Raw genomic sequence first — 21,460 nt, 5'->3', positions numbered from 1 at the left:
AATATGCTTTTAAGATTAGTTGTGTGGTTGGTTGGTTGAAAATTCTCTGCTAATGAAAAATGAATGAGCTATCAACCCTAAAACTAATTCGAAGTGTAGATACTCGCTGAAAGCCTACACTTTAAGTGGTTGAACGATTTTCCCCCGAGATAAGAAACTGCCTCGAATTTGTCCCGACAAATGGTTTTAGCTGAAGGATTTGGTTACCGTATTAAAACCTTTTGAACAAACTACAAAAGAAATAAGCGGTCAAAAATATTGCACTGTGAAAGACGTTGCTTTTGAGTTATTAAAATGCCTTAATGAACTATTAGGAAACTCGGGATCGAAAGCAATACTCTAGGCATTGCAGCGTTCTTGAATCCTTACTTTAAAAACTTCGCCTTTTCAGACACCATAATAGCCGATATATTTAAAAACCGTAACATTGCTGTTGTTAGTAGAACAGTTCAAGAAGCACAAGTAAATATACCTCAAATGCCACAAGTAAAAGATTCAGCATATTTAACATGGAGCTATTTGGAGTTGTTATTGATGGTAACCAAGGAAATGATGATGTAACAATGCACCAGTCTCCATATTCGCCAAACACGACGCTTTTGTGTGACTTTTTATACTCTCGCAACAAAAGTTTCTAAGAGAAATAGGGTTATTTATATCAAAATGATCAGGGCGACGAGACGCGTCAAAATCAGAATGTTTGTCGGTTCGTCCGTGCAACGGATAACTTGAGATATCTTGACGAAACTTGGCACACATGTTCCTTGGGACCGTGAGAGGGTTGCTTTCGAAAATGGGCAAACTGTAACCGATTTGAGGGCGGGGTCACGCCCACTTACCCACAAAAATTACATACATCCAAATACGGCCCTTACTACAACGAGCCTTTGTACGAAATTTCACTTTTATAACTCTAGTTATGACACTTTATCTATTTTCGGTTTTCGCCATTTTGTGGGCGGTGCAATGGTCCTTAAGCTAGATGAAGTTGCAGTTTTGATAAAAACGTTATTATAATTTTTGCCCGTTTTCCTAGTACAGTTACCATTTTACGACCGGTGTTAATAAAAAAGACATAACTTTGAAAACATTTTTTAATATTTTACTAAGTAAGTGACAGAGATTTCTAAATATAATTGCTTACCAACTAAACAGCGCACGAGTTGCAATTCAACCAACATAATAATGATATATGTATGTATATATCAATTAAAATAACATTTAAAATCTGTTCAACCAAGTGATGGGAGAGTTGACATTTGTATAAATTATATAATTATAAATATAACAACACAAACATTATTAATTTAGTTTTATAATAAAACTTAAGTATTTTGTAATAATAAACAAATACGAACACACCTACAAGTGGCCGAAACCCGAATAGGTAGTTATGCAACTACTATATGTTTGTACATTCATACCTTATATAAAATTTTCGTTAAGAAACATTCATAGCTACTATCACTTGTTGCGTAATATTAGCATTTTTTCAGTTAAAATACGTTTTAAGCATTGTTTAGGTTAACCTATGTACTAAGAGCCATATTTTACAATTTCAGTAGTATTGTACAAACTAGCTTATGAACTCATGTATATATGCACCCATATATAAATGTATAAGATAAATGATATAAGCATATATACTCATTGACTAACACACTTATATACCTTATTATTTTTAATACGTTAATTCTGATGTATTGTAATTAAATGATTAGGAAATTATTAATTAATGCTATATGGTGCTAATTTAGACAATGCCTTAGAGTGTATAAAGTTCCACTGTTTTAGCTGTATCTTGCTGCATTTTCTCTCTGAGGTGCTTAATATCTTCATCTATTCGTACGATCGCTCGAATTTTCTGCAAACAAAACAAAAACGTAAATTAATTAATTAAGTATATGGAATACAAAATTTAGGCACATACAAGCGGCTAAGATTTACATTAAATTACAGTTCAACTTCCATAACTCAAATAAGAGATATAGAGAACAACTCGATTTCCTGAATTGGCAATAGAAGTCAAATTATCCATACAAATTACCTACCATAACTTGTATTTTTATACTCTCGCAACAAAAGGGTTATATATATCAAAATGATCAGGGTGACGAGACAAGTCAAAATCCGTCCGCCCGTCTGTCCGTGCAACGGATAACTTGAGTAAAAATTGAGATATCTTAACGAAACTTGGAACACGTATTCCTTGGCACACTGAGGAGGTTGCTCGGAGCAAAATCGGACCATTGCCACGCCCACAAAATGGCGAAAACCAAAAACCTATAAAATGTCATATCTAAGCCATAAATAAAGTTATAAAAGTAAAATTTGGAACAATGGATCGCACTAGGAAGGGGCATATTTGGATGTATTTTTTTTTTTGTTAAATGGGCGTGGCCCCGCCCCCAAATCGGTTATTTGTATGTATCTCGCAAACCAATAAAGCTATTTAAACCAAACTTTCTGCAGTCAGTTCTCCTACGTACCCCACCACACATCATGAAATTAGTTGAATTCGGATAATAACCACGCCCACCTCCCATACAAAGGTTAGGTTGAAAATTACTAAAAGTGGGTTAACTCACTAACGAAAAACGTCAGAAACACTAAATTTCACAGAAATAATAGCAGCTTCCTTGCACTGAGATTTCTTTACAAAATGGAAAATGGGCGTGGCATCGCCCACTTAAGTGTCAAAAACCATATCTCAGGAAGTATTCGACAGATTTCAATGAAATTCGGTATATAATATTTTCTTGACACCCTGATGACACGTGTGGAAAATGGACGAAATCAGTTCACAACCACGAGAACTTCCCATATAACTCATTTTTGAATTCCATCTTATTCCTTCACTTTATAATATATACATAAGGAACCAATGAAGATAGCAAAATAAAACTTTACACAAATACTGTGGATCTCCTGCAATCCACTTTCCCTATTTGATCCCTATTTTTCCAAGAGCTGACTTTAGTATTTTTTATCTCGACTTGTATAAGTCCCATCGGTAGTATTGAAGATGAAGCTTGAAGTATGGCTGTCACACGAGTTTACGTATAACTTCATCTATACGTAACGATGAGACGGCGCAAACATTGTCCAAGCAAGAATTGGCGTAGTGTTAGATTTTAAGAGTGCATTTGGCAGAGAAACAATTATTTTGAGCAACCACCCTATGACCAAACTGAATACGAACATGTACTATCAACAATAGGACCGTCTGAAGACAGATGTTGTCATGAAGCATTCAGTCAATAGAAAACGTATGTTCTATCAGAACAACGACAAGCCAAACATGTAAAAATTGACTCGATAAAAGCTTCGGAAGCTTGTTTGGAAGATTCGTTTGCACCTGTTCCTGTCTGTGATAAATGATCTTGCGTGTGATAATTTTGCCTGAAGACAAACCTTTAAAAATGGACCGTCTCAGTTCGCCAATAGTAAAATATGATGAAATGTTGAAGGAAATACTTTTCCCAAGTTTGATTGATGTTGTAGTATGAGACCGGTTATGTCTATAAAACCAATTAGGAGTGGGCCACACATACGTTCCGAGAAGTTTTGAACCTCCAAATGTGTTCATGTTTCGCTTGCAACGACAGGCGGACGGACATTACGACTAATATTTGTGTTTTAAACTATCTCTGAAGTTAGATAAAACTGCATCCACTGTTTAAAGTTTTATTAAAATCCAGTAGATCAGGGTTCATCGCGGAAAACATCGTAACATTGCATTTATTGCATATGTAATCTATTGTATAAGTAATCTTTAAAACTTACCTGGCCTGTTTCTCCAGGTGTTCGTCTCCATAGCCAAAACATGTAAGCGGGTATGTATAGCATCGACGACAAGGCAGTAAACCAACCAAACGCATGTGCCCACCAAGGGTAGTTATAGTCTAAATATTTTATCGGCTTCCATTGTATTATGTTGAAAAAGAATACTCCTTAAAATTAAGATTAAAAAAGTGAGACTAATATATATATATAAATATATATATAAGTGATTTTTCTAATACCAGGCAGATGAGCGGGGTTGTAACACACCAACAAAACTTCCACCAGACCATGGGGTAATAACCGATTATATCCTTTATACCATCATAGAAACGGTCCACGCCATAACACCACGAAATTGATATGCATTCGAAGAATATCAGCCATAATAGACAGAAACCACTAACCGCATACGAGTCCAATATTTGGAATATATACATGCCGCCCTAAATGAATTGATTGACATGATTTGATATAAATAAATAAACCAAAATTAAAAAATAAATATATTAGTTTATTATATATACATTAAGTCCGTTGTGATGCCAGCAGACCCCTAAATATGGATCGCAAAGAATACCCTTACGTATCGCCGAAGCGCTTTGAGCATTGAAATTATACTAACCTGTGAGATGCAAGTCAGACCAACCAGATAGCTCAATATGCATACGATGGCTATAAATATCTCTTTTCGTTTACGCAACAATTGTGGCCATTCATCAATTATAGCCGTAATAAAGTCTTCCATTGTACAGAATTGTGAATCGAGCCCGATAAGCAGTAACATAAAGAAGAACAGACAAGACCACAATGGTGAACCAGGTAATTGTAGCACCGCCGATGGATATACCAAAAATGCTAAGCCAGGACCTATGTTGAAGAAGGAAAAAATATTTGAAATAAAAAAGTATTTAAATAAAATATTTTAAATGTACCAGATGCAGCTACTTCTGCCACCGGTCTTTGTTGCTCATGTGCCATAAAGCCGACAACAGAGAATATCACAAAACCAGCAAACATGTTTGTACTTGAATTAACCGTGCATACAATTAAGGCATCTCTAAAATTAATAATTTTAATTAAATTAAAAAAAACACTATATTTTTTATGCACATAAGCGACTTACTTGTTGACATTATTCGTGAATTTATTATAACTGCCCAGCGCAACTAATGTGCCAAGTCCAAGTCCATAAGAGAAAAAAATTTGTGTAACTGCATCAATCCAAACCTATTGTCATATTAGTAATTACTCAACATATTCAAATAATATTTTTTATTTATATTTATACTTCTGATTCTGTAAGCTTTAAAAAATTCGGTATCACGTAGAATTTGATGCCTTTAAATGCGCCTGGCAGGGTTATGCCGCGTATAAGTAATATGGTTAGCAAGACGTACGGGAAGAGTGCAGTGAAGTAAACTACTTTGCCTGTCCATTTCACACCTTTCCATATACAGAAGTAGCATACAATCCATACCAATAACAGAGTGCCCGCCAATTCCCAGCGTATGCTGCCAATATGTTCGATGCCATCGGTAATTTGCAGTGCACCACGTCTGAAACGAACGCAAAACATTTAGCAATTACATACAACTATATTTAACATTTGTATTTGTCGAGGTATTCGACGTTGAGTTTCCGGTGTGCCAAATAAAATAAGATGATTAGTTTTATATATAAATAATTTTGTGTATTTGGGTGATTGGGGTATATGATATACAATGTATGTGTGTGTGTATTAGTGATACAAATGAGTGGGTTTTACATGTATCTTGGTTAGTAGATCATTAATCTAACTATTGGGGATTAATTATAAGTTATAATTACAAATAAAACCTTAGGTTTGGGTGGGTAATTCCTCGATGTTTAAATGATCCTCTGTTGTGTTGGGTTGATCCAGTGTTGGCGCCTTTTCGTCCGTCCGTGTGTTTTTCCTCCTTCTTGAGTTGTTGTTCTTACTGTTGTGTATATTCGCGGGTTATGTTGGCGCTGTTGTGCATTATTGCATTGTCCTTTAATTCGTATTATAGGACAATGCAGGGTTGTGTTCATCTGGCATGAACATCCCGGCCGCCTTGGAGGGTCTGCGAATAAAAATTATTAGTTAATGGTCTTGATACGGGTTAATCAGTAATCTTGAATGGGTTTAGCTTATACTTGGGGTCTAAATCGCACAAGCACCGGTTAGAGTCCAACCGAGTGCGGTGTTTTGTGCGATCACGATGCCGTTGTCTGGGTTGTATTTCACTCTTCTTGTGTCATACGTAACTTGTGCACTGATGGTTGGTGGACGTGAAGTGCGTCTCGGTATCCAAATTTTCATCCATCCTGAGTGGGTAAATTAGGTAATTGAGTGGGTAAATTAGGTAAGTTGTTCTATCTATCGACTGCTATAGGTTGGTATAATCGGGTAACGCACGTTATATGATAGTGCGGTTGAAGTACTCAACCGACCATTATCTCGCATATTTCCTTTGGGGTCGATTAAAGGGTCTAGAGTCAAATAGAACTTTTCCTGGGTGTGTTCGTTCTTAGGGTCAAAGCGTTATATTCCTCCTTGAAGTACTTTCTTCGCGTTAAAATATTTAGCTTCGTATGGGTCGTGTTGTTTTCATGTATATTCTCTTTGTGGTGTTCTCGTTGGGGCACAATGGTTGTGCGTAAGCATGAGGGCTTGCAATTGTAGAGTCCGTCCAAAGTGAGTGCGATACTGGGTGTTGATTAATTATGGTAGCGTCGCATTTTCTAGATTTGCCAGAATAACGGCTCCGCTTTGTTCTTGGGTCATTGTGTGGGGTCATTTTATTAAAGAATGACATTACCGTGGGTGAGATGGGTATTTCGGGTCCAGACAGAATCCAGCCGAATTCTGTTTCTTGTGCTAGTAGTGTCCTAAAAAAATTTCTTTGTACTCCACTGAGTACAATTCGTGGGTACAAATCACTTCCAATTATGATGTCCACGGGTCTGGGTTTGTAGAAGTATGGGTCCGCTAAACTAAAACCGAATTTTGCATTGACAATTGTTGAGTCGAGTGGGTGATTGGGTAAATTGTCGGTTAAAGTTTTTAAGATGAGTGCGTGGGTTGTTATTTGAAATTCTTTGTTAGTTGGTGATCGAAGGGTGAGTTGACAAGTTTTGGTAACTGTTGCGGATACTGTATTGTTCAATCCAATCACTTGCGTTCAATTAAAGTTCAATTTTCGGATGTCTGTATCGTTCGTTTTTAATTTCGACGAGATGTAAATATTTATATCTTCGCCTCTTGTATCCGAAGCAAATCTCGAAATTAAAATTGATTTTCTTTGTTATTCGCTCAGAAATGGTTGGTGCTACGGATGTCAAAATCGCTATATTTTAGACATACCAAATTCCTTTTATCGAAAAAATATAAAGACCTACAATACAACTTTGTCACAAATCAAGCTAAGAAACTTTAATTTGGGAACGAGGAACTTAAAGAATAATTGCGTTTTCCAAACTTTTCAAAAGTGGGCGTGGCCCCTCCACTTAAATAGTTTATTATAGATTTAGAGGATTTATCTTCAGCAGGAACACATACTTAGGTACATAGTGGGAGATAAAGTGAATGTGGCACATATACTTACTCCCAGAATTCTTTAACTGGATCTGTTAACTCTGATGTGCTGATATTTGCTGCGGCTAAAGAGCAAATTTTCTTTACTGTTCCATTTATCGAATCCTCCCAGCAATTTAAGTTGTTGCGCTCGTATGGGTTTACACAATTTACGATATTCCAGAAGTTATTGCAAGAACGCCAAGGTACATCTTTAAACGAGAAAAATATTTCATATTTAATAAGTAAAGTAATATTAATTCAGCAATAATATCCCTAACAGTCGTAGAAAGCGCTATGGTTGGTTCAACGACGCTGGCAATGAAAAATCAAGCTTATTTGTAATTTCGCAAAATTTTGAAAATAGTTTTGTGCACCTAACAACTGGTTCAATACTTATTACTAATATAGGTAGAAATACAACAGATATACGAATGGTAGGGAGGACGAAAAACATTGATTTTCGGATATATTTCTACACTCTCGTCTATCCGTCCTTCGCTTCGTGCGAGTCATAGCTTTAATAATGTTTAAAATATGGTATTAGAAACAGGTACATATTTTTCTGGACGACAGATGGTTGTGATTATAGGAAAAATGGGACCATTAGGTTAGGTCAAGTGGTAGAACTCCGCAACTGCAGAGTGTCTCATTTAGACTGCTTCGACTGTACTTTGTGATACCCAAATACTCCTGACAGATCGAAAAGACCCGCTAGAAGGTTCGACAAAGCGCTTGTACTCTATTATAAAGTTCTTAAGTCGACTAAGCTCAATTCTTAACATTTCGCTGGGTTTGCCCAAGATGCCCCTACCGCTCTGTTTTAACCTCAATCCGGTGAAGGACTTTGAAGGAGGAAGTGCTTGAATGATTTCTCTTCGCATTCCTCCAAGCAGCTTTGACAACAAGCGTCTGGTTTTATCTATGGCCTATTGGACGATGAACAGTAAACACACCAATGATTGCGGCAAGATGATGTTTCCCAACCGATAGCAGCTCGAAGGAATGTTTTCGATCCACTGCTTGCCAGAAAGTCCTCGCTACTGCACAGGTGCTGGTGGTTGTCCAGCATGTGGTGAGCTCACTCGAAGCCAGCGTATCCAGCTCTCTAGCTCAATTGGACCACAAACTACCAACTCTTCTAATCCGGCGTCTGTGTTGCGAGGGTACCGCGCTTGCAAGCTGGTCCCATACTTTACCCATACTTTTTAAATTTAATTTTTAATAAACACGTTTGGTTTTATGTATGTGCTTACCTGCTTTCATAGACATGAAGAAGTAAAAAACGGCCCATGCCAGAATGACGATATAGTAAACGTTCATCCAGCAAGACATTACGGCAGCAGCATAGCCAATACCTAAGATAATAAATAATAAAAGGATCTGGTTAATACCATACACCATACCATACATGACCAATATTGTGAAACATAAATATAAAATACACATATTAAAAGCTTACTGACCTTTAAATATGGGCGCAATCTTAAAAACCCCCAGCCCACCGATCGTTAGCATCTGTCCAAGCGCTAATTCCATAAAAAACATTGGTATTCCCGCCAATATTAGAGTCAAGAAATATGGTATAAGGAAGGCACCGCCACCATTTTTATAGCATAAATATGGAAATCGCCAAACATTGCCAAGTCCGATAGCAAAACCCACAACAGATAATATGAAGTCGAGTTTTGATGACCAGGAACCACGTTCCGGCAATCCATTGTGATTCCGTACCTATATTTATAGTGAAATTACTATTTGATATATCACTAAAATTTATAACAAAGCATATACTGTGTCAATCGGCGTCGCAGTCTTTCTTTAATTTTTCTTTCTAAATTTCAATATATACCATTTTTATACTCTCGCAACAAAAATTGCTAAGAGAGTATTATAGTTTTGTTCACATAACGGTTGTCTGTAAGTTCGGGTGCAACCGAACATTTTATACTCTCACAATTTATTGATGTAATTTTATAAAGATAACACTATTCGAACCGGCATTAAGTACAATAGAATAACGAAAATAAATAATATATGGGGACTGAGCTATATCCTGAACCGATTTCACTCTCTTTCGCCTCCAAGATACAATATATCGAAGACTATACGCTCACTTAGTTTTATGGGATCTAGGGGAGGTTATGACCCGATTTTAACCATTTTTGGTACAGAGACAAACTGTTATAAGAAAAAAATTCCTTCTGAACTACATTAAAATATTTGAGAAATATACTCTTATGCACTCAGTTCTTCACGTTCGATATCAGGGGCCCTGAAAAGGCATGGTCCGATTTTGACAATTTTTCCACAAGTGATTGAGCTGTGACAAATACAGTTTTTGTGTAAAGTTTTATTCTGCTATCATCATTGGTTCCTAATATATATGTATATTATAAAGTGAATACAGATGGAATTCAAAATTGAGTTATATGGGAAGAAGGAGTGATTGGGAACCGATTTTGCCACGTGTCATCAGGGTGTCAAGAAAATATTATATATCGAATTTCATTCAAATCGGTCGAGTAGTTCCTGAGATATGGTTTTTGACCCATAAGTGGGCGATGACAAGCCCATTTTCCATTTTGTAAAAAGATCTGAGTGCAGCTTCCTTCTGCTATTTCTTCTTTAAAATTTAGTGTTTCTGACGTTTTTCGTTACTGAGTTAACGAACTTTTAGTAATTTTCAACCTAACCTTTGTATGGGAGGTGGGCGTGGTTATTATCCGATTTCAACTAATTTCATGGTGTGTGGTGGGGTACGTAGGAGAACTGACTGCAGAAAGTTTGGTTTAAATAGCTTTATTGGTTTGCGAGATACATACAAATAACCGATTTGGGGGCGGGGTCACGCCCACTTACCCACAAAAATTACATACATCCAAATACGGACCTTACTACAACGAGCCTTTGTACGAAATTTCACTTTTATAACTTTAGTTATGACACTTTATGTGTTTTCGGTTTTCGCCATTTTGTGGGCGGTGCAATGGTCCTTAAGCTAGATGAAGTTGCAGTTTTGATAAAAACGTTATAATTTTTGCCCGTTTTCCTAGTACAGTTACCATTTTACGACCGGTGTTAATAAAAAAGACATAACTTTGAAACATTTTTTAATATTTTACTAAGTAAGTGACAGAGATTTCTAAATATAATTGCTTACCAACTAAACAGAGCACGAGTTGCAATTCAACCAACATAATAATGATATATGTATGTATATATCAATTAAAATAACATTTAAAATCTGTTCAACCAAGTGATGGGAGAGTTGACATTTGTATAAATTATATAATTATAAATATAACAACACAAACATTATTAATTTAGTTTTATAATAAAACTTAAGTATTTTGTAATAATAAACAAATACGAACACACCTACAAGTGGCCGAAACCCGAATAGGTAGTTATGCAACTACTATATGTTTGTACATTCATACCTTATATAAAATTTTCGTTAAGAAACATTCATAGCTACTATCACTTGTTGCGTAATATTAGCATTTTTTCAGTTAAAATACGTTTTAAGCATTGTTTAGGTTAACCTATGTACTAAGAGCCATATTTTACAATTTCAGTAGTATTGTACAAACTAGCTTATGAACTCATGTATATATGCACCCATATATAAATGTATAAGATAAATGATATAAGCATATATACTCATTGACTAACACACTTATATACCTTATTATTTTTAATACGTTAATTCTGATGTATTGTAATTAAATGATTAGGAAATTATTAATTAATGCTATATGGTGCTAATTTAGACAATGCCTTAGAGTGTATAAAGTTCCACTGTTTTAGCTGTATCTTGCTGCATTTTCTCTCTGAGGTGCTTAATATCTTCATCTATTCGTACGATCGCTCGAATTTTCTGCAAACAAAACAAAAACGTAAATTAATTAATTAAGTATATGGAATACAAAATTTAGGCACATACAAGCGGCTAAGATTTACATTAAATTACAGTTCAACTTCCATAACTCAAATAAGAGATATAGAGAACAACTCGATTTCCTGAATTGGCAATAGAAGTCAAATTATCCATACAAATTACCTACCATAACTTGTATTTTTATACTCTCGCAACAAAAGGGTTATATATATCAAAATGATCAGGGTGACGAGACAAGTCAAAATCCGTCCGCCCGTCTGTCCGTGCAACGGATAACTTGAGTAAAAATTGAGATATCTTAACGAAACTTGGAACACGTATTCCTTGGCACACTGAGGAGGTTGCTTTCGAAAATGAGCAAAAGCGGACCATTGCCACGCCCACAAAATGGCGAAAACCAAAAACCTATAAAGTGTCATATCTAAGCCATAAATAAAGTTATAAAAGTAAAATTTGGAACAATGGATCGCACTAGGAAGGGGCATATTTGGATGTAAGTTTTTTTTTGTGAAATGGGCGTGGCCCCGCCCCCAAATCGGTTATTTGTATGTATCTCGTAAACCAATAAAGCTATTTAAACCAAACTTTCTGCAGTCAGTTCTCCTACGTACCCCACCACACACCATGAAATTAGTTAAAATCGGATAATAACCACGCCCATCTCCCATACAAAGGTTAGGTTGAAAATTACTAAAAGTGGGTTAACTCACTAACGAAAAACGTCAGAAGCACTAAATTTCACATAAATAATAGCAGAAGGAAGCTGCACTGAGATTTCTTTACAAAATGGAAAATGGGCGTGGCATCGCCCACTTATGTGTCAAAAACCATATCTCAGGAAGTATTCGACAGATTTCAATGAAATTCGGTATATAATATTTTCTTGACACCCTGATGACACGCGTGGAAAATGGACGAAATCGGTTCACAACCACGAGAACTTCCCATATAATTCATTTTTGAATTCCATCTTATTCCTTCACTTTATAATACATATATACATAAGGAACCAATGAAGATAGCAAAATAAAACTTTACACAAATACTGTATATCACTTGTGATAAATTTGTCGAAGTTGGACTATAACTTTTCAATGCCCCGGATATCGAATATGAAGAAATCAAATATTTTTCTTCTAATAGTGTGTCTCTGTACCAGAAAAGGTTAAAATCGGGTCATAACTACGATGAGCTTAATAGCTTATAAATCGGTTAATATGTGAAATATATTTATGCCGAATATATGGGCCAAATTGTGTGTTTTCTTAATAAAAATATAGCAATAAATTGCGAGAGTATAAAATGTTCGGTTGCACCCGAACTTAGCCTTTCCTTACTTGTTTATTTATGGTGTGAGAAACTGTTACTCGCTAAAAGGTATCGGAGATTCTAACGTTTCTATTCGAATATGCTATACGAGTATAACTCATTGAGATATATATTAGGTTAAAGGCGCTGATCCCACTGGGACAGCTCAAGGCAGTGCAAGTGGATCTCCTGCGATCCACTTTCCCTATTTGATCCCTATTTTTCCAAGAGCTGACTTTAGTATTTTTTATCTCGACTTGTATAAGTCCCATCGGTAGTATTGAAGATGAAGCTTGAAGTATGGCTGTCACACGAGTTTACGTATTACTTCATCTATACGTAACGATGAGACGGCGCAAACATTGTCCAAGCAAGAATTGGCGTAGTGTTAGATTTTAAGAGTGCATTTGGCAGAGAAACAATTATTTTGAGCAACCACCCTACGACCAAACTGAATACGAACATGTACTATCAACAATAGGACCGTCTGAAGACAGATGTTGTCATGAAGCATTCAGTCAATAGAAAACGAGTTGTGTTCTATCAGAACAACGACAAGCCAAACATGTAAAAATTGACTCGATAAAAACTTCGGAAGCTTGTTTGGAAGATTCGTTTGCACCTGTTCCTGTCTATGATAAATGATCTTGCTTGTGATAATTTTGCCTCAAGACAAACCTTTAAAAATGGACCGTCTCAGTTCGCCAATAGCAAAATATGATGAAATGTTGAAGGAAATACTTTTCCCAAGTTTGATTGATATTGTAGTATGAGACCGGTTATGTCTATAAAACCAATTAGGAGTGGGCCACACATACGTTCCGAGAAGTTTTGAACCTCCAAATGTGTTCATGTTTCGCTTGCAACGACAGGCGGACGGACATTACGACTAATATTTGTGTTTTAAACTATCTCTGAAGTTAGATAAAACTGCATCCACTGTTTAAAGTTTTATTAAAATTGATCCAGTAGATCAGGGTTCATCGCGGAAAACATCGTAACATTGCATTTATTGCATATGTAATCTATTGTATAAGTAATCTTTAAAACTTACCTGGCCTGTTTCTCCAGGTGTTCGTCTCCATAGCCAAAACATGTAAGCGGGTATGTATAGCATCGACGACAAGGCAGTAAACCAACCAAACGCATGTGCCCACCAAGGGTAGTTATAGTCTAAATATTTTATCGGCTTCCATTGTATTATGTTGAAAAAGAATACTCCCTAAAATTAAGATTAAAAAAGTGATACTAATATATATATATATATATATATATATAAGTGATTTTTCTAATACCAGGCAGATGAGCGGGGTTGTAACACACCAACAAAACTTCCACCAGACCATGGGGTAATAACCGATCATATCCTTTATACCATCATAGAAACGGTCCACGCCATAACACCACGAAATTGATATGCATTCGAAGAATATCAGCCATAATAGACAGAAACCACTAACCGCATACGAGTCCAATATTTGGAATATATACATGCCGCCCTAAATGAATTGATTGACATGATTTGATATAAATAAATAAACCAAAATTAAAAAATAAATATATTAGTTTATTATAAATACATTAAGTCCGTTGTGATGCCAGCAGACCCCTAAATATGGATCGCAAAGAATACCCTTACGTATCGCCGAAGCGCTTTGAGCATTGAAATTATACTAACCTGTGAGATGCAAGTCAGACCAACCAGATAGCTCAATATGCATACGATGGCTATAAATATCTCTTTTCGTTTACGCAACAATTGTGGCCATTCATCAATTATAGCCGTAATAAAGCCTTCCATTGTACAGAATTGTGAATCGAGCCCGATAAGCAGTAACATAAAGAAGAACAGACAAGACCACAATGGTGAACCAGGTAATTGTAGCACCGCCGATGGATATACCAAAAATGCTAAGCCAGGACCTATGTTGAAGAAGGAAAAAATATTTGAAATAAAAAAGTATTTAAATAAAATATTTTAAATGTACCAGATGCAGCTACTTCTGCCACCGGTCTTTGTTGCTCATGTGCCATAAAGCCGACAACAGAGAATATCACAAAACCAGCAAACATGCTTGTACTTGAATTAACTGTGCATACAATTAAGGCATCTCTAAAATTAATAATTTTAATAAAATAAAAAAAACACTATATTTTTTATGCACATAAGCGACTTACTTGTAGACATTATTCGTGAATTTATTATAACTGCCCAGCGCAACTAATGTGCCAAGTCCAAGTCCATAAGAGAAGAAAATTTGTGTAACTGCATCAATCCAAACCTATTGTCATATTAGTAATTACTCAACATATTCAAATAATATTTTTTATTTATATTTATACTTCTGATTCTGTAAGCTTTGAAAAATTCGGTATCACGTAGAATTTGATGCCTTCAAATGCGCCTGGCAGGGTTATGCCGCGTATAAGTAATATGGTTAGCAAGACGTAGGGGAAGAGTGCAGTGAAGTAAACTACTTTGCCTGTCCATTTCACACCTTTCCATATACAGAAGTAGCATAAAATCCATACCAATAACAGAGTGCCCGCCAATTCCCAGCGTATGCTGCCAATATGTTCGATGCCATCGGTAATTTGCAGTGCACGACGTCTGAAACGAACGCAAAACGTTTAGCAATTACATACAACTATATTTAACATTTGTATTTATATACATTTAATTTTTTAAACAATTAATCTTTAGTTAGGTTAGGTAAAGGGATGGAGCTCCCCAACTGCAGCGAGTCACACTTATAAAGCTGCGAGTGTCTTAATTACGGAAGGTATATCATTAATAAACAACAAAACAGAATCGGACCGAGATGACTACCTTGCGGAACGCCTGAAGGTCTACTAATTGAATCGGATAAAGTATTATTAAAGATTACTTGTTGTTTTCTATTACTAAGACATGAAGATACCCTTTCAAGAAAACTTGATTGAAAACCAAGAAGATCTAGTTTTTGCAAATGAATTGAGTGGTTTACTCTGTCGAATGCTTTATTAAAGTCTGTATAAATAACATCGGTATTCTTATAGTCCCTAAAACCCATTGAAACGTGGTTAACAAATTCAAGAAAGTTTATTCCTGTAGATTTCCCTTTACAAAATCCATGCTAAGAAGATGAAATAAAAGGAGAAATCGAGAAAGTTATTTGGTCAGTGATTATAGCTTCAAAAAGTTTGGGTATAGCTGACATTTTTGCTACACCCTATAACTCAAAAAATGCGTTGCAAGTCATTCTCTTCACATCGCAATCGCGTGCCAGAGAGTTGAGTAACAAGCGCTCGCAGTTGCTTGTGAAAAAAAAACAACAAAACCTCCCAAGTACGCGTATGGAGCGTGGCGGCTTGAAGAGCAATTATTAGAAATATACAAGCTCTTGCTAAGGAGTCGAACTCTGAGCGTTCCCAACGCCTTCATAATTAGAGAGAAAGACATCGGATATCAAAGACTAGAGGTCGCCCTTAGGCCAAAAATCCATCTCACGATTTTTTGTCAAAATGTATACTGATGGCCTCTAAATTGTCCAAACTTCTTTTTTCTAAACCAGGTTTTCGTAAAAATCTAACGGTACTTTCCAAAAAGAGAGTTAAATGCATGAACGCATGTACATTTTTAAAGCACTTCAGAACTTTTTTGAAAAATATTCGCAGCATCAACGCACTTTAAATTGTTCTGGTAATTGTTCAAGTTAACGAACCAAGATTATTTTTAAGGGATTTTGAAGTTAAATGTATTTCTTATATCTTGTGTGCTTAATTAACTAACTTGATTCGTGGTTTTTGTGAAATTAATGTTTTATGTGTGCTATTTATTTGTAAATTGTTTTGTGCGTCTTCAATTTGTTTACATAAAGTTTTAATTGGGTACCCCTCCGATTCCCCTTTAAGTTTATTTTATATTGTATTTAGCAAAGTCTTAAGGTATTAAAAGTGTTAAAGTTAGGTGCGGAAATTTGCGGATGTATTTGCAATAGTCAAAATACTAATGCCTTATGAATTCGCTATTTTTACGTTCAAATTCATGTTCTGCATTTTTCTCGCTTTTTTAAATATTTTTACAAAGCCTTACTGAAAGTTTTGACGCTCCGACCGTGACCATGCGAAGTCTTTTTGCGCATCATCGGTTTTTTTACTTTTTTACTATATATTTAAAATGTTTTTCTAGATTTTTGGTGAAAATTTCATAGGAATATCTCAACAAGCAGTATTTATAACCGCGCCTTCATACAAGCCGAACCACTGTGCACTGTAATCAGGCCAAGTCAATTTGGAAAGTTCCAAATTAATCTTTTTAAAGTTAGCTTTCGTAAAGTTGAACCGAGAACAAAGTTCCTTTTTATTGTATGCAATTACTTCAGATATGATTTCGATATTAATTTCCAAAGCAGGTTGATAAAGTCCTCTGGCAAAACTAAAGGATCAGACAGGACAACTGAAAATATTGAAGTATTATCAACGTAGGCCAAATCTAAGAATTTACCGAATTTGGTCGGAATCAAGTTAATTTAGTTAAGACCAATCTCAGACATTTCTTTCAAGAACTCATTAAAATTTAAACGAATGCAAACAGGGGTAATGCAACCGTCCATGATACGCACGGTAAATTAAAATCGCCCAGAACAATCATGGAATCAGTATTCTTAGCAATTGAAAAAAATATTATTTATTAAATAAGCGTGCAGCATATATACAGATAAGTCCGATTGAGGCGGTATATAAGATAACGTTAAGTGAGTACCACCTTTAATACAAATTCGTTTGTATTTGAATTTAATTATGTCAACATTAGTGACTTCGATTTCTCCAGATTGAATTGAAGAGTGGACAGCAAATAGTACACCCCCTCCAACTCTGTTCATTCGATCGAATCTGAAGATTTGAAATTCACTATTTAATATCTCATTATCAAAAATATGAGGTTTAAGCTACGTTTCAGTAAAAACAATGACTTTAAAATTACAATTAGTGCTGTTCAAATACAATTCCAAAATGATGTATCAAGTAGAATTTGAAAATTGTCAGCAGATATTCCTAAATTCTCTCGAAATTGAAATTGATTTTCTTTGTTATTCACTCAGAAATGGTTGGTGCTACGGATGTCAAAATCGCTATATTTTAGACATACCAAATTCCTTTTATCGAAAAAATATAAAGAGCTACAATATAACATAGTCACAAATCAAGCTAAGAAACTTTAATTTGGGAACGAGGAACTTAAAGAATAATTGCGTTTTCCAAACTTTTCAAAAGTGGGCGTGGCCCCTCCACTTAAATAGTTTATTATAGATTTAGAGGATTTATCTTCAGCAGGAACACATACTTAGGTACATAGTGGGAGATAAAGTGAATGTAGAACATATACTTACTCCCAGAATTCTTTAACTGGATCTGTTAACTCTGATGTGCTGATATTTGCTGCGGCTAAAGAGCAAATTTTCTTTACTGTTCCATTTATCGAATCCTCCCAGCAATTTAAGTTGTTGCGCTCGTATGGGTTTACACAATTTACGGTATTCCAGAAGTTATTGCAAGAACGCCAAGGTACATCTTTAAACGAGAAAAATATTTCATATTTAATAAGTAAAGTAATATTAATTCAGCAATAATATCCCTAACAGTCGTAGAAAGCGCTATGGTTGGTTCAACGACGCTGGCAATGAAAAATCAAGCTTATTTGTAATTTCGCAAAATTTTGAAAATAGTTTTGTGCACCTAACAACTGGTTCAATACTTATTACTAATATAGGTAGAAATACAACAGATGTACGAATGGTAGGGAGGACGAAAAACATTGATTTTCGGATATATTTCTACACTCTCGTCTATCCGTCCATCGCTTCGTGCGAGTCATAGCTTTAATAATGTTTAAAATATGGTATTAGAAATAGGTACATATTTTTCTGGACGACAGATGGTTGTGATTATAGGAAAAATGGGACCATTAGGTTAGGTCAAGTGGTAGAACTCCGCAACTGCAGAGTGTCTCATTTAGACTGCTTCAGCTGTACTTTGTGATACCCAAATACTCCTGACAGATCGAAAAGACCCGCTAGAAGGTTCGACTCTATTATAAAGTTCTTAAGGCGACTAAGCTCAATTCTTAACATTTCGCTGGGTTTGCCCAAGATGCCCCTACCGCGCTGTTTTAACCTCAATCCGGTGAAGGACTTTGAAGGAGGAAGTGCTTGAATGATTTCTCTTCGCATTCCTCCAAGCAGCTTTGACAACAAGCGTATGGCTTTATCTATGGTCTATTGGACGATGAACAGTAAACACACCAATGATTGCGGCAAGATGATGTTTCCCAACCGACAGCAGATGGAAGGAATGTTTTCGATCCACTGCTTGCCAGAAAGTCCTCGCTACTGCACAGGTGCTGGTGGTTGTCCAGCGTGTGGTGAGCTCACTCGAAGCCAGCGTATCCAGCTCTCTATCTCAATTGGACCACAAACTACCAACTCTTCTAATCCGGCGTCTATGTTCCGAGGGTACCGCGCTTGCAAGCTGGTCCCATACTTTACCCATACTTTACCCATACTTAATTTAATTTATAATAAACACGTTTGGTTTTATGTATGTGCTTACCTGCTTTCATAGACATGAAGAAGTAAAAAACGGCCCATGCCAGAATGACGATATAGTAAACGTTCATCCAGCAAGACATTACGGCAGCAGCATAGCCAATACCTAAGATAATAAATAATAAAAGGATCTGGTCAATACCATACACCATACCATACATGACCAATATTGTGAAACATAAATATAAAATACACATATTAAAAGCTTACTGACCTTTAAATATGGGCGCAATCTTAAAAACCCCCAGCCCACCGATCGTTAGCATCTGTCCAAGCGCTAATTCCATAAAAAACATTGGTATTCCCGCCAATATTAGAGTCAAGAAATATGGTATAAGGAAGGCACCGCCACCATTTTTATAGCATAAATATGGAAATCGCCAAACATTGCCAAGTCCGATAGCAAGACCCACAACAGATAATATGAAATCGAGTTTCGATGACCAGGAACCACGTTCCGGCAATCCATTGTGATTCCGTACCTATATTTATAGTGAAATTACTATTTGATATATCACTAAAATTTATAACAAAGCATATACTGTGTCAATCGGCGTCGCAGTCTTTCTTTAATTTTTCTTTCTAAATTTCAATATATACCATTTTTATACTCTCGCAACAAAAATTGCTAAGAGAGTATTATAGTTTTGTTCACATAACGGTTGTCTGTAAGTTCGGGTGCAACCGAACATTTTATACTCTCACAATTTATTGATGTAATTTTATAAAGATAACACTATTCGAACCGGCATTAAGTACAATAGAATAACGAAAATAAATAATATATGGGGACTGAGCTATATCCTGAACCGATTTCACTCTCTTTCGCCTCCAAGATACAATATATCGAAGACTATACGCTCACTTAGTTTTATGGGATCTAGGGGAGGTTATGACCCGATTTTAACCATTTTTGGTACAGAGACAAACTGTTATAAGAAAAAAATTCCTTCTGAACTACATTAAAATATTTGAGAAATATACTCTTATGCACTCAGTTCTTCACGTTCGATATCAGGGGCCCTGAAAAGGCATGGTCCGATTTTGACAATTTTTCCACAAGTGATTGAGCTGTGACAAATACAGTTTTTGTGTAAAGTTTTATTCTGCTATCATCATTGGTTCCTAATATATATGTATATTATAAAGTGAATACAGATGGAATTCAAAATTGAGTTATATGGGAAGAAGGAGTGATTGGGAACCGATTTTGCCACGTGTCATCAGGGTGTCAAGAAAATATTATATATCGAATTTCATTCAAATCGGTCGAGTAGTTCCTGAGATATGGTTTTTGACCCATAAGTGGGCGATGACAAGCCCATTTTCCATTTTGTAAAAAGATCTGAGTGCAGCTTCCTTCTGCTATTTCTTCTTTAAAATTTAGTGTTTCTGACGTTTTTCGTTACTGAGTTAACGAACTTTTAGTAATTTTCAACCTAACCTTTGTATGGGAGGTGGGCGTGGTTATTATCCGATTTCAACTAATTTCATGGTGTGTGGTGGGGTACGTAGGAGAACTGACTGCAGAAAGTTTGGTTTAAATAGCTTTATTGGTTTGCGAGATACATACAAATAACCGATTTGGGGGCGGGGTCACGCCCACTTACCCACAAAAATTACATACATCCAAATACGGACCTTACTACAACGAGCCTTTGTACGAAATTTCACTTTTATAACTTTAGTTATGACACTTTATGTGTTTTCGGTTTTCGCCATTTTGTGGGCGGTGCAATGGTCCTTAAGCTAGATGAAGTTGCAGTTTTGATAAAAACGTTATAATTTTTGCCCGTTTTCCTAGTACAGTTACCATTTTACGACCGGTGTTAATAAAAAAGACATAACTTTGAAACATTTTTTAATATTTTAATAGTAAGTGACAGAGATTTCTAAATATAATTGCTTACCAACTAAACAGAGCACGAGTTGCAATTCAACCAACATAATAATGATATATGTATGTATATATCAATTAAAATAACATTTAAAATCTGTTCAACCAAGTGATGGGAGAGTTGACATTTGTATAAATTATATAATTATAAATATAACAACACAAACATTATTAATTTAGTTTTATAATAAAACTTAAGTATTTTGTAATAATAAACAAATACGAACACACCTACAAGTGGCCGAAACCCGAATAGGTAGTTATGCAACTACTATATGTTTGTACATTCATACCTTATATAAAATTTTCGTTAAGAAACATTCATAGCTACTATCACTTGTTGCGTAATATTAGCATTTTTTCAGTTAAAATACGTTTTAAGCATTGTTTAGGTTAACCTA

The 21,460-nt window shown here is 35.6% G+C and overlaps 2 protein-coding genes across 2 annotated transcripts; both read right to left on the bottom strand.

The window, feature by feature from the left end:
- Window positions 1-1,671: 1,671 nt before the first annotated feature.
- On the bottom strand, window positions 1,672-10,473 carry LOC128923033 (sodium- and chloride-dependent GABA transporter 1-like). The gene is made up of 11 exons (XM_054235410.1): window positions 10,429-10,473; window positions 8,830-9,097; window positions 8,620-8,721; window positions 7,395-7,575; window positions 5,075-5,342; window positions 4,910-5,013; window positions 4,719-4,843; window positions 4,409-4,653; window positions 4,027-4,229; window positions 3,787-3,955; window positions 1,672-1,864 (listed from the first exon to the last, which is right to left on the bottom strand). Exons 1-11 carry the CDS (start codon window positions 10,471-10,473, stop codon window positions 1,766-1,768), a joined length of 1,809 nt encoding a protein of 602 aa, XP_054091385.1. The 3' UTR covers window positions 1,672-1,765.
- LOC128923032 (sodium- and chloride-dependent GABA transporter 1-like) lies at window positions 10,464-21,020 on the bottom strand. The gene is made up of 11 exons (XM_054235409.1): window positions 20,976-21,020; window positions 19,377-19,644; window positions 19,167-19,268; window positions 17,948-18,128; window positions 14,919-15,186; window positions 14,754-14,857; window positions 14,564-14,688; window positions 14,254-14,498; window positions 13,871-14,074; window positions 13,630-13,797; window positions 10,464-11,246 (listed from the first exon to the last, which is right to left on the bottom strand). Exons 1-11 carry the CDS (start codon window positions 21,018-21,020, stop codon window positions 11,148-11,150), a joined length of 1,809 nt encoding a protein of 602 aa, XP_054091384.1. The 3' UTR covers window positions 10,464-11,147.
- Between the last annotated feature and the right edge of the window lie 440 nt (window positions 21,021-21,460).

Source organism: Zeugodacus cucurbitae, chromosome X (genome assembly GCF_028554725.1).
Source record: "Zeugodacus cucurbitae isolate PBARC_wt_2022May chromosome X, idZeuCucr1.2, whole genome shotgun sequence".
In the NCBI taxonomy this organism is placed as follows: Eukaryota; Metazoa; Arthropoda; class Insecta; order Diptera; family Tephritidae; genus Zeugodacus; species Zeugodacus cucurbitae.
This window is presented reverse-complemented; position numbering and strand designations above follow the sequence as displayed.

Excerpts from the sequence above, each read along its gene's own strand:
- LOC128923033 (XM_054235410.1), bottom strand. The coding sequence starts at position 10,473 with ATGTTTCAAAGTTATGTCTTTTTTATTAACACCGGTCGTAAAATG. Across the intron at positions 8,722-8,829 it reads GATTGCGCCCATATTTAAAG|GTATTGGCTATGCTGCTGCC; the intron begins GTCAGTAAGCTT and ends TTATTATCTTAG. Across the intron at positions 3,956-4,026 it reads ACAACCCCGCTCATCTGCCT|AGGAGTATTCTTTTTCAACA; the intron begins GGTATTAGAAAA and ends ATCTTAATTTTA.
- LOC128923032 (XM_054235409.1), bottom strand. The coding sequence starts at position 21,020 with ATGTTTCAAAGTTATGTCTTTTTTATTAACACCGGTCGTAAAATG. Across the intron at positions 14,499-14,563 it reads GGCAGAAGTAGCTGCATCTG|GTCCTGGCTTAGCATTTTTG; the intron begins GTACATTTAAAA and ends TCTTCAACATAG. Across the intron at positions 13,798-13,870 it reads CAACCCCGCTCATCTGCCTG|GGAGTATTCTTTTTCAACAT; the intron begins GTATTAGAAAAA and ends TCTTAATTTTAG.